We start from the raw sequence: 14444 nt of genomic DNA on the forward strand, positions 1-14444 counted from the left end.
AAAAGGGGAATTTTACGTTTGTTTTGACCCTGACAAATATCGCGTAATTCGTTGTTGTATCAACAACACAATGAGTAACGCACAAGAAAGAGCAAGGAACAAAATATCTACATTTGTTACATTGTTGGAGAAGAAAGGCATTCGACTTCTTGCGGTAGATTTCGATGAAACATTGATCTCAATCCATTCTGGGGGGTGCTGGAAAGACAGTGCAGAGAAACTGTCGCAGCATGTTCGACCGTGTGTTCGTGATTTGATGGAAGAGGCCTTGCAACGTAACGTCAATGTTTGCATCGTCACTTACTTCACTCAGCCATGGATCATCAGAGAAATGCTGAAATTAGTTTTCAAAAGGTGGGGGGCATTGTGACAGTGATGTATACGTAGTTATGATGTAATATAATATTGCATGAAATGATGTCATTTGTATTTCTTGATTTATATTTTTAATTGTTTACCCTGTTTTTTCGCTGCTAGCCATTTTTTTGTATATTAAATAAAACAAGAGTTAAGTAGTCTAATTGCCAATGATTTTATTTGTAATATCTTTAAATTAAACAAAAGTGAATGAATTTGTAATAACAAAGTTTCAAATCCAATTGTATAATTGTAGCGGAACTGGACCGGGTCGATCATCGGCGACCAGGTACATGTAGCTCAATCGGTAGAGCATCCGGCTAGTGTTCGGAGGTCCTGGGTTCGAACCCCGGTCTGGCCGTGCATTTTTCCACTCCTACTACATTTGGTGTCTGTGACCAAACCTTGTTTCAAGTGAGGTGAATACTTGACAAGGGGATACCCGTACCTGGGTTGTGAGTTGTGAAGTCTTCGGGGTCAAAGACTTAAAAAAAAGGGAGGGAAGAGTGTAGCGGAACTGGACCGAGTCGATCATCGGCGACCAGGTAGCTCAATCGGTAGAGCATCCGGCTAGTGTTCGGAGGTCTCGGGTTCGAACCCCGGTCTGGCCGTGCATTTTTTCACTCCTACTACATAATTACTTCCAGTTTGTTATATCAAATAGATGTAAAATGGGTAATTAAGTAGGGAATAAACCGGAAAAGCAATTAGAGAAATGACAAAATGGACACACAAGGATTTTAGATTAGCTTATTATGAATATGTACACAGGGATTTTTTTCGCATTACTTAACTAAATTTGTTTTTAATACCATAGTAAAAAAAAAAATGTATATATGTAGTCAGTCGGTAGCAAATGTAGTCCTATATTTATACCCTACATTTAGGTTGTTTAGATTGCTTTTGCAAAGAAAGCTGAAATCATATGCTGATGAAACAATATTTATGTGTCCTAATCATATATTAGCTTGCTATTATGCAGAATATCTTATCCAAATGGTTAGCATATGCTGTAGACCTCCCATATTATGTTCAGTGAGGGAGCCACCAGTTTCTGCAATGTGACTCGGCTGCCTCTAATCAATCCTGGCTGTTTACAGAGTGATTAACCATGGCCAGCTATAGCAAACACATTTAAAAGGATATTACATAGTACTGTATATGTATAGTATATATCCTATACATGTATATAATACTACATAGTTTTGATAGTCTTGAGTACATAAATGAATGTTGATATTAGTTATCATATATGGTGGTTATTATTATGCAAATTATATTACAGATGATGCAGTGTTTTGGATAGTGTTAATTATATAACTTAAATTCCCTGTTTCGTGTTAATGATTAATTTTATTAAGTAGACTGAAAATTAATTTCTGTATGAACCCTCAAATAATATAAGCCGCATCTGCATATCCACTCCTGTAAAATTTAACATTAAAGTTTGGGTCTGGCTTATTAAATTTGTGAACTGATTGTATATGTCTTATCATCTCAAATTGACGATTCTTCAAAAATGAAGAAAGAGGCTTTTTGGTGGGATGGGGCTTATTTAATGTTTTACCAATAAGTTTAAACATGCCATTAAATTTCCATTTTTTGTTATTTACCAAAGTTGTGTGACATTGACTTATTGACATTGACATATATCTTTATTGTTTTTTTTTATGTTTCAGAGATGTAGAAAAGATTTATGTTCAAGCCAACACAGCAGAATTCCGTGAGAAAAACAAGCATCAAATTCTCGGCAAAGAGGCCCATTTGGCAGCAGTATGTACAGAATTATATAATCAAAAACATGTGATCATTAAACCTGAAGAAATCATTCTGTTTGACGACGACATGGATAACATTGACACAGCAATCCAGTTTGGACATTGGGCTGTGGCTGTTAAAGATGACATAAGTTATCTCTCGTTTGATGACTTTTCCAGGATGTTTAGGAATTCTGCAACCAAGAGAAAAGTCAGTTCCTGAAAGTATTTGTAGATGTTACCCAGCGTGCTGCATTGCTTAGTGTTAGTAATTTATATATGAACATGAATAAAAATGTCACTGGTGTTAACAATATAGTTATAATAACTCGCTTGTTAATCACTGCTAAATAATTACCCGGTAATAAGCTGTTATGTAAATTAGCCTTTTTAGAAAAAAAAGGGTACCACGACGTACCAGGCACAAGTAGAGCAAATTTGGTATAACATTTTGCTATTGTATGATCATGCACTTAACTAACATAAAAGTATATGAGGCATCAGACATTTGTTGATCATATAAAGGAATGTTTATTAACAGCAATACAGGTTAATCAAATTGTTGAATATCCATTTTTATCTGCAAAATATTATATTAAATTTTTAATCACACTTAACCAACAAGTTCATGTTTTAATAATACATATTCTTTAATCAGCTGATCTGAAATTGAATGTTCAAAATGACTCCATTGATATACAAAATATATGAAAAAAAGAATTTTAGTTTTATCTTTTTATTACACAATTCGAAAATATCAGTACATACATTATTATACATCTTGTACTCTAGAAGTTAATATATTCATTATTGTTTATTTTAAAGATAATTTCAATTTTTAACAGAAAAAATAGTAATATTTCATCAATTCTTATTAAGAATGTCTTTAAATGCTTTGTTCGTATAAAGAGCAAAAATATATTTTTCTTTCCTGGTCTGTTATCTGCGACTCAGTTTTTTTGTACCTAACCAGAATTTATGTCAGTTAAATTTACTGTAAGTCATAATTATACCTTAATTACATGTATAATATAACTCTTACTGAAGGTCGTAATATATCTCACTTATAGATTTGAAAAGGTTTCCCTGCATATGCAAGATTTTTTCCAAACATATAAGTAATAGAAAACATATTTTGTTGGCATAATAAATTTTGAATCTACTGAATGCTAAAATGGCACACTGATAATGTGAACATTTCATTTTTATTTGTATCTCGGTTGTTTGTCATCTTATCCTGTTTCATTTTAACTGTATGTTTTTTGTATGTCTTTTTGTTTCTGTATTTTTTTGTTTGTTGTTTTCCAATGGCAGTAAATCAAATTATTCATCTAGATGGTGAGAATAACATATCAGATTCTATTTTTTGAAAGTGTGATGAAATATCTTTGTACATAAACATATACGTATATATATATATATATATATATATATGGTAATGTATGTGGTGCTGAAATGTCGGCACAGTAATTAAACCCCAAGTCTCTGTAATTTAGGGGTTCATTCTTGTGATAATCTAAGGGCTATTATTAGTTACAGTACATGCTCTAAGTACTGTGATTATGGATTTTGTTTTCAAACTTGTTGACAGAACATCACTTTCTACAAATTAAATATTATCAGACATTTTATCAAGATGAGTTTAATCAAGATATATAAGTTTTCATGTACAACAATCTTTGTGTATTCAAGTATTTTTGTAAACTTTAGATAAGCTTAAATGTTTATTATAATATGTTTATTATGGAGAATGACCATGATAAAGATATCATCAAATTTCTGATGTCACTGAATGGATAACAGTTTTGGAGAGTCTACCATCTTAAGATTCATTCCTATTTCTAATAGATAGGAAAATTCAGGTCCAGGTATAAACAACTCAAATTAACACAAAAAAACCAACAAAAAAACACAAGTTGTTGCATCTAAATTTCTGTGATCTCTTTTGGAATCTATAAAATCAAAACTTTGACGATGCAATTCTGTAGAAGGTATTGATAAATGAAAGTTCAGCTGAAGAGAAAACAGTTATATATATACTGTTGACAACCACATGTACAATACTTTTTTGTTGTTAGTACCACAGGGATTTTACACAAATTCCAGACCCGAAGTCCAAAATTTATTGTACATGAGCATATTATATGTGTGCGTACTATACATCAGCAGTTTGATGCCGCGGTTGCCGTGTGGTTAAGGTGTCCCGACACTTTATCACTAGCCCTCCACCTCTGGGTTGCGAGTTCGAAACCTATGTGGGGCAGTTGCCAGGTACTGACCGTAGGCCGGTGGTTTTTCTCCTGGTACTCCGGCTTTCCTCCACCTCCAAAACCTGGCACTCCCTTAAATGACCCTGGCTGTTAATAGGACGTTAAACAAAAACAAACAAACAAACCGATGGATATTTTGTGCTAAGTCTCTGTGGTTCATGTATGACATATGGTTTTCCACTTCTGTTATACATATAGTAGTTGTGACTACTCCATTGTGATTTTTGTGTGAAATGCTTACAACCATCATGCCCTTCCTTTCACACGGTAAGTACATGTATGTATGTGTGTATACAGACATGTGCATTACATTGATTTCTGGAGAATATTCCTATTTGCTGCTCAGTGGTTGCATATATTGCTGTGGTTGAATCAAGCATTTTTTCAATCTCCTACCTTTCCTGAGCTGCTGAATTTATTCAATCTGCTGTCAATTTGTCACTCTTCTGCTATGTACCATGGTGTATTTTTAATCAGCTGGTGATCAAGTACCCCTGTTCTGTGTTGTGGTACCCGGGGTATATTTTAGTCACCATATCGCACCTCTGCCTTGTACAGTGGTGTTTTTTAATTTAGTCATCAGGTCACACTCCTGTTCTGTATTTGTGGTACCAGGGGTGTACTTTTTGCAACTCTTCCACTATGTATTGCAGTGTATTTTTAGTCATTTGCTCACATATTTGCTCTGTACTGTAACATATTTGTAGTCTCCAAGTCACACATCTACTATGTACTTTGGTGTATCTTATTTTAGTCATTAGGTCACACCTTTGCTATGAACTGGGATGTCTTCAGAGTCACAAGGTCTACTACAGAATGTACTGTGAAATTTGTTTTTGTACTGTGACATAGTTGTAGTCACCAGGTCACACTTCACTATGAATAAGAAATTTTTGTAGTCACCATCCAGGTCACACATGTACTGTGAAATATTTGTAGTTACCAAGTCACACCTCCACTGTACTGTGACATATTTGTAGTGACCAGGTCACACCTCCACTCTACTGTGACATATCTGTAGTTACCAGGTAACACCTCCACTCTACTGTGACATATTTGTAGTCACCAAGTCACACCTCCACTCTACTGTGACATAGTTGTAGTCACCAGGTCACACTTCACTATGAATAAGACATTTTTGTAGTCACCATCCAGGTCACAAATGAATTGTGAAATATTTGTAGTTACCAAGTCACACCTCCACTCTACTGTGACATATCTGTAGTTACCAGGTAACACCTCCACTCTACTGTGACATATTTGAAGTGACCAGGTCACACCTCCACTCTACTGTGACATATCTGTAGTTACCAGGTAACACCTCCACTCTACTGTGACATATTTGTAGTCACCAAGTCACACCTCCACTCTACTGTGACATAGTTGTAGTCACCAGGTCACACTTCACTATGAAGAAGACATTTTTGTAGTCACCATCCAGGTCACAAATGAATTGTGAAATATTTGTAGTTACCAAGTCACGCCTCCACTTTACTGTGACATATTTGTAGTCACCAAGTCACACTTCCACTCTACTGTGACATATCTGTAGTTACCAAGTCACACCTCCACTCTACTGTGACATATTTATAGTTACCAAGTCACACCTCCACTCTACTGTGACATATTTGTAGTGACCAGGTCACACCTCCACTCTACTGTGACATATCTGTAGTTACCAGATAACACATCCACTCTACTGTGACATATTTGTAGTCACCAAGTCACACCTCCACTCTACTGTGACATAGTTGTAGTCACCAGGTCACACTTCACTATGAATAAGACATTTTTGTAGTCACCATCCAGGTCACAAATGAATTGTGAAATATTTGTAGTTACCAAGTCACACCTCCACTCTACTGTGACATATCTGTAGTTACCAAGTCACACCTCCACTCTACTGTGACATATCTGTAGTTACCAAGTCACACCTCCACTCTACTGTGACATATTTGTAGTTACCAAGTCACACCTCCACTCTACTGTGACATATTTGTAGTTACCAAGTCACACCTCCACTCTACTGTGACATATCTGTAGTTACCAAGTCACACCTCCACTCTACTGTGACATATCTGTAGTTACCAAGTCACACCTCCACTCTACTGTGACATATTTGTAGTTACCAAGTCACACCTCCACTCTACTGTGACATATTTGTAGTTACCAAGTCACACCTCCACTCTACTGTGACATATTTGTAGTCACCAGGTCACACCTCCACTCTGTGTACTTTGACATATTTGTAGTCACCAGATTACACCTCCACTCTACTGTGACATATTTGTAATCACCAAGTCACACCTCCACTGTACTATGACATATTTGTAGTCACCAGGTCACACCTCCACTCTACTGTGACATATTTGTAGTCACCAGGTCACACCTCCACTCTGTACTGTGAAGTATTTGTAGTCACAGGTCACTCTTCTGCTCTGTAATATCAGTCTGTTGTGTATTTGAAGTCAGTTTCAAATTAGCTTTGTATTGCATTCTGAGAATTTCTCAAAATTGCTGATCTTGACCTACCTAGTTTGTACCCATTTATTGCAATATGGTTGGGTTTGGAATGTTTTGCTATGGGAAATTTAGTATATAATGCTTCATGAACTTCTGACAATTAGCTTAGATTAAACTTATTTACATACTGCTGCTATAAATATGTTATTTTTGTATCAATATTACACACATTTACATCTAGTCGTCATTAATATATATACATGTACAGTACATTTTGTCACTGTTACTGTTTTAAATGTTTTAAAGTCGAGTGATGTTTCAAATGTTTACTTGTAATTTCAATGTCAGCTAGTGTTTGTGTTATTTAGCTTTGTTAATGTTTTTTAAGAATATTGTTTGGTAAATGTTACTTGTTGTTATGAGAAATATATTTTTTTGTTTTCATGTTGCTGTGTTTCAAAAAATACAACTGAACTTTTATGTAGATGTGTATTTCATATCATTCCTAAGTTTAGATGTTGGTTGATTTTTATTACTCAATATACATTTTTGGATTGTTTTTTCCCTCGAGTCAGGTTGTCTTGAATTACAATATCTTTGAATATTAAATTATGGATCTTTTATGTATAATGCAGCTTCTTGTCCATTACTGAATAATAATTTACTTTAGTATAAAGTATATACCAACACACAAGTTTTAAATATGTACAAGAGGCTGACCTCTGATTTGGTTCTCCACTAAATGCTATACACTTTGTTTTAGAGTTACTTCCCTGTTTTAGAGTAACTTCCCTTGTCTGGGTAGTTCAATTTCAATTCATGATCAGTTGCTGTACGTCTTTATTTACTAGTAGACAAAACTGTAATTTATTATTGAATATTTCAAATTATCAACAGATAATAAAAATAATACTGTTATTCTGTAAAATGCACTGCAAATTTTTAAAGTGGTATTAATCTAGAAAATGAATGATGTCAGAATAAAGTGAAAGCAGTATTGGTATATTTTTACATGACAGTATCAATAACATTAAAGTTATAATAAAACAATAATCTTACTTGGTTAACATTATCCTCATTGACAAATGTTGTATGCTTAAGCCATGTTGAAGTTGAAATGAAGATTGACATCTTTTTTAAAAGTTCTTAAGGCTTGTACTGAATTTATTAATAATGTTACTTACAGTATGTATATCTGCCCTCAAAAAGAAGAGAGACATATTGTTTTAAAAGTGTCATTGTTGTAAGCTGTTCTGATACAATCTTCCTGTGGCATGTAACCTTATTGAACAGTTTTAAGATATCTTGATGAAAGGTCATGAAACATTTACCCTGTAATTATGTGTCACTTGATCAACACTGCTGTTCAATGTACTATAATTTGCTCAATGCTTCATTTAAAGATAACTAGTATTAATTTGTCTGTGTTTTTGAAACATCAGAATTGATTAACTTCCCCTAGGTCATTTAAGAATACTTCTACCACAATACCCTGTGTTATTCAACTCTCAGACCATCAGTTAATCATTACAGCTGTTGATTAACAATCTGTTTATACCACACGTGGTATAAACTCTGTACGCATTTTGATTGGCTAACACGGTGAACTTTGACCCAAGCTGCAATTATTATTGACGTCATCAATAATCTAATGACGTCACATCACCGGGTCCCGGATGTCACCGGTACACTTTTTATTTGCATAGGCGAAATTATACTTGGCTACGTTTCCCTTTGATTCAAGCCGATATTATTGTGGTAGAAACAGGTCACACGACTCGAAATTGTTGGATATGGAATTTATTTCACACTCGTAAGTTATCTTTTAAAAGTTGCAAAAAACACTCGCTAAAGCTCGTGTCTTTTGTAACTTTTAAAAAATAACTTACTCGTGTGAAATAAATTCCATATCCAACAACCACTCGTTGTGTAACCTCTATATATACAATAGTAAGTGTGATTACTTTAATTGGATACTTTTAGTTATCATACATTTATTCACATCCTACCAGATTAATAACAGAAAATAGATTTTTATATTCCTGTTCACAAGGGGAGACTGGGTGATACGTTCTTACCCACAAAAACAAATATCTCTATACTAAGCAGCTTATTTTTAGTTTGATATCTGATAGAAATATTTCCATGATTATCAACAGTGAAGACCAAATGAAGCATTTTGATTGGTCAAAAAATAAATACAATGTATTTAGACTACACAAGTTGATACACAAGTTGATTATTGGATTGTGATAATCCCATTTGCATCAAATACCTGTCTTTTTATACCAATAAAAATCTATAGTGTGGCACACCAGAAAGAAAAGTTGGAAGACCAGAAAGAAAAATTGGAAATCTTATGAACTATTATTTAGGAACCTGCAAGATCTGCATTACTTCAATTATAATTATATAATCATACCAACACTCCTAGAAATGAAAATGTAGACCCATTGTAACAGATCAATGTCTGGATTCTATAGTCTTTAGCAGTTACGTTATCGTGCTAAGTAAGCTAGCAATCATTTGGACCATAATCGAAAATATTTGCATTCAGAGGGTCAAAAAAAGATTTTGACAATAATTTTTTTTTAGGAGATTCCAAATGCTTTGTCGATAAAGAAATAATATCGGTATATATCATATATTTGCATTTACATTGGTGCATACAAAGTAGAATATACCTACATGATAAAAAGTACAAAACACTCCTTATATACATAACATTACAATCTTGCTGAAAGTTTATTTGATTATTAGTCTTTATTTGCTGCTTCATATGTTGATAGTCTATTTAGAAAAGTTTTGAAAACTTAAGTGAAAAGGTGATATTTTATTTCTTGTCACAGTAATTCATCTGATTATCTCCCCTGCATCACTAACTACAAGAATATAATGGATTGTAGATAAGTTAAAGAAGATATGGTTGCTTTATAGAGAACTCCTAAAATCTCTCTCAAAATTCTGAAATAAAATTTTCTACATCTGATATTCATGTACTGACATTCATAATTTGAGGCAGGAAATGCAGTTTTGATTATGAATCTGAAATGAGGCATCAAGTAAATTTTGAAAATACAATACTCTCTTTCATACCAAATTACAAAAGGGACATAAATACTCAAATTGTTAAGTTTTGCTTGTGAGTGATGTGGTTTTACATCTTGTTATGTTTACAGAGTAAACATTTACTTGGCTGATAACATGTAGAAGTAAGAGTATGTATAATGGATCAGTTGATATTTTAAATTCTTGCCGTGTGTCTAAATCATATATGAATCCCTTTATAAGTCTTATATAAGGTTTATGCAGGGACTTATCTAGGGCTTCTCATGAGATTATATTTGCCCATAATTCCTTGTCATCTCAATCTTATTTCCTAAACAGTTTTCCCCAAGTAGAATAACTTTCATTTTTTTGTCAATTGAATGTTCAAGCATTCATCTATTCCGCTTTTTCTGTTTTTTAAACCGTCTATGCATTATGGTGCAGTTTAAGTAATGATGTTAAAAAACAGAGAACTATATTGACAATAACTTTTGTCTTTATACCTGATTTGTACAACCAACCACTAAAATTACCAAAATCGTCGAAAATGCAGCAAAATTTCACAATTTTAGGTCTTGGGGTCCATCCCCCCCCCCCAACACACACACACAAAAAAAAAAGGGGGGGGGGGGGGGAGGGTAGATAAGTCCATGTTTGCAATGATGTATGTCATACGATGTAACACATGGGAATTTCGAGATTTATATACATGAACACTTAAAAGACCCTGTGAATTTTAGATAATGATAGGACAAACTGATTTGCATTTGTACTGGCAGATATACTTTATTATATTTTGTGTAATACTTATGTGATAATTATCATTTTTTAACGAATACTACGTTTGTAAAAACACATATATCTTGATGAAATGAAATATTTTGTACATTTATCAGTTTTGTATACACATATAAGGTATCAATCTAAATAAATTTGCATGCAAATGTATTCTGATGTTTTAACAAAACAAAACTGACTCTTTTGTTGCTTATGCACAATTGAAGGAAGATGTACCAGATAATGAAATTCATCATATTGCAATTTTTTTTAAAGCTAAAGGAAATTATATCTGTATAGGTTTATAGGTAACCCCAAGTTGTCATCTTTTAAAAGTCTATTACTAACTAATTATAATTTCAAACATTTATGTTGCCCTTAAAACTTTTAAGTATGTTATTCATTTTTTTATGACGCTCAAAATTTGTTGATTATTATTTAAGGGAAAGAAAAAAGCTAAGTACTGTTTTGTGGGCACTTGGGTTCCTGGATTAATTGTGTCCACGAAAGCTAATATTTAAAGCCCATGTCAAATAGTTCAAAAATACGTTGGCGTACAAGTTTGAAATAAGGTATTTAAATAAATCAATGAAAATAAAAACCCTTCAATAAATTATGATTTTACAGTATGTATATGTCATGCACATTTTCATATATATTCAATATCTTATTGTACTTTTCTTAGATACTGTCTCAGTGAAGCGAGAGAATATTTTGGTACTGATGTATGATGGGTACTGATCGTTGTATTTTTGGTCCAGTTCTTCCTAATTGATTGATGAATGCTGATTGATTACATAAGACTGGGAGGTTAGCAATGATTACGTAAGACTGGGATGTTAACAATCGCTTGAAAGTGAATGCTGATTGAATAGAAAGGATTGGGAAGCTAGCAATCGCTATAAGTGAATGCTGATTGAATAGAAAGGATTGGGAAGCTAGCAATTGCTATAAGTGAATGCTGATTGAATAGAAAGGATTGGGAAGCTAGCAATTGCTATAAGTGAATGCTGATTGAATAGAAAGGATTGGGAAAGGCTAGCAATCGCTCAGAATGTGAATGCTGATTGAATATGAAAGGATTGGGAAGCTAGCAATCTGCTATAAGTGAATGCTGATTGAATAGAAAGGATTGGGAAGCTAGCAATCGCTATAAGTGAATGCTGATTGAATAGAAAGGATTGGGAAGCTAGCAATTGCTATAAGTGAATGCTGATTGAATAGAAAGGATTGGGAAGCTAGCAATTGCTATAAGTGAATGCTGATTGAATAGAAAGGATTGGGAAGCTAGCAATCGCTATAAGTGAATGCTGATTGAATAGAAAGGATTGGGAAGCTAGCAATTGCTATAAGTGAATGCTGATTGAATAGAAAGGATTGGGAAGCTAGCAATTGCTATAAGTGAATGCTGATTGAATAGAAAGGACTGTGAAGCTAGCAATCGCTATAAGTGAATGCTGATTGAATAGAAAGGATTGGGAAGCTAGCAATTGCTATAAGTGAATGCTGATTGAATAGAAAGGATTGGGAAGCTAGCAATTGCTATAAGTGAATGCTGATTGAATAGAAAGGATTGGGAAGCTAGCAATCGCTATAAGTGAATGCTGATTGAATAGAAAGGATTGGGAAGCTAGCAATTGCTATAAGTGAATGCTGATTGAATAGAAAGGATTGGGAAGCTAGCAATTGCTATAAGTGAATGCTGACTGAATAGAAAGGTTGGGAAGCTAGCAATCGTTATAAGTGAATGCTGATTGATTTCATAAGACTGGGAGATTTAGCATTATTGAAAGTGAATACTGATTGATTACAAAGGATTGGGAGATCATCAATCATTATAAGTGGATGCTGATTGATTACAAAAGACTGAGAGGTTAGCAATCATTGTAAGTGAATCCTGATTGGTTTCATTAGACAGAGGAGGTTAAAAATCATTGTAAAGTGATAAATCACATCAAATAAGGTTTTCATGGGATATTGCAACACATCTTTGTACATTTCCCCCTACTTATAAAGCCTTTTGGCGAAATAATTTATCGGTCATCAACAGATGTAAGAACGATATGCACCTTTGTCGATTTTACTCTTCACATTTTCTAAGAGATATGTTATGGTATGGTGTGATTTTTGAGTCTTTATACTCGAAACATATCCCATGGGGCATTTTACTTGCTCTTCTTTCTATACTAGATTGTAAAGGATCTGAGATATGCTATTTTCCAACAATATTTTTAAGTCATCGTTCGATTGACTTATAAATGCTGATATTTTGTTTTTGTTTCACTTCTGTTTTAACATCTTCATATTTTTCCGTATAATTTTTGATCCCATAAAACTATTTGTTTGGCGTTGTAATGACCTTTTAAAAGTCATGATTTTTAGCTCACCTGGACCTGAGGGGCCAAAGGGGCGGGGCCCAATAGGGGAAATAGAAGTAATTCCTTTAAATCGTTAATAGTCATAAAGTTATGAATGGATTGGAACCTAATTTGGTCAGAAACATCCTTAAGGAAGGGGAACAAACTTTGCATAAATGGTGACTCTGACCACCGGGAGGCCAAATGGGCTGGGCCAAATAGGGGAAACAGAGGTAATATCTTTGAATCGCTTCTAGTCATAAAGTTATGAATGGATTTGACCCCAATTTCGTCAGAAACATCCTTGGGGGAAGGGGAACAGATATTGCATAAATGGTGACTCTGACCCCCGAGGGGCCAAATGGGCAGGGCCAAATAGGGGAAATAGAGGTAATTCCTCTAAATCGCTACTAGTCATTAAGTTATGAATGGATTTGAACCCGATTTAGTCAGAAATATCCTTGGGGAAGGGGAACAGATTTTGTATAAATGGTGACTCTGACTCCAAGGGGCCAAAGGGCGAGCCCAATAGGGGAAATAGAGGTAATGCCTTTAAATCCTACTTGTCATAAAGTTATGAATGGATTTGAACTCGATTTAGTCAGAAACATCCTTGGGGGAAGGGGAACAGATTTTGAACAAATGGTGACTCTGACCCCTAAAGGGCCAAAGGGGCAGAGCCCAATAGGGGAAATAAACATAATTCATCTAAATCTCTATTAGTCATAAAGTGATGAATGCAGGTTCTAAAAACAATTCTTGAGATCTTTCAGACCTTAGAGAGTCTGGACTTCATTATTTCTTTAAAGCAGTTGGGATCCCCACAGTATATACAGATAAAACGAATTGAACATGAACATTATTTTGACATTTGGTCTAATCCAACCAGGTGAGCGATACAGGCCCCATGGGCCTCTTTTTTGTTTGACTCCTCATTTTGTGTTATCCTTACCAAGGTGTATGGGCGGTGCTGGGTAAAGGTTTGTGGTTATATGTTGTTATGATATTTCTTTGGTTGAAAACCATATATTCTAACATTGTTCTTGCTAGAAAAATATTATTTAACTACTTGTATCAAATTGTATTCGCTGGTAATGATTTATTGAGCTTTAATCAGCCACTTTACTACTACCAAAATATCAATATACTATTTTTACTCTCGATATCATGTCATACGAGGCTTCGGTTTGGCTAAAATTATATAGGTATGGAAACATCCTTTCCTTACTTTCCGTTTACTGAAGACAATGACACTGGTTTTAGAAATCCACCTTTACATCAGTTGTAACTGTGATTTAGTTGCGGTTTTAGATGCTACCAATTATGAACATTATGAATTTGATATCGAGTAATATAGTTATAAAAAATCAATATGAATTAGAATTTAATACATTGGGAACTGACTTTCACGTTAA

The 14444-nt window shown here is 34.1% G+C and overlaps 1 protein-coding gene across 1 annotated transcript; it reads left to right on the forward strand.

Annotated features, from left to right (window-relative positions):
- LOC117332620 lies at positions 1-2847 on the forward strand. Its single transcript, XM_033891597.1, has 2 exons — positions 1-354; positions 2037-2847. The coding sequence occupies exons 1-2, from the start codon at positions 71-73 to the stop codon at positions 2335-2337; spliced, it is 585 nt and encodes a 194-aa protein (XP_033747488.1). The 5' UTR covers positions 1-70; the 3' UTR covers positions 2338-2847.
- The last annotated feature ends 11597 nt before the right edge of the window (positions 2848-14444 follow it).

Source organism: Pecten maximus, chromosome 8 (genome assembly GCF_902652985.1).
Source record: "Pecten maximus chromosome 8, xPecMax1.1, whole genome shotgun sequence".
In the NCBI taxonomy this organism is placed as follows: domain Eukaryota; kingdom Metazoa; phylum Mollusca; class Bivalvia; order Pectinida; family Pectinidae; genus Pecten; species Pecten maximus.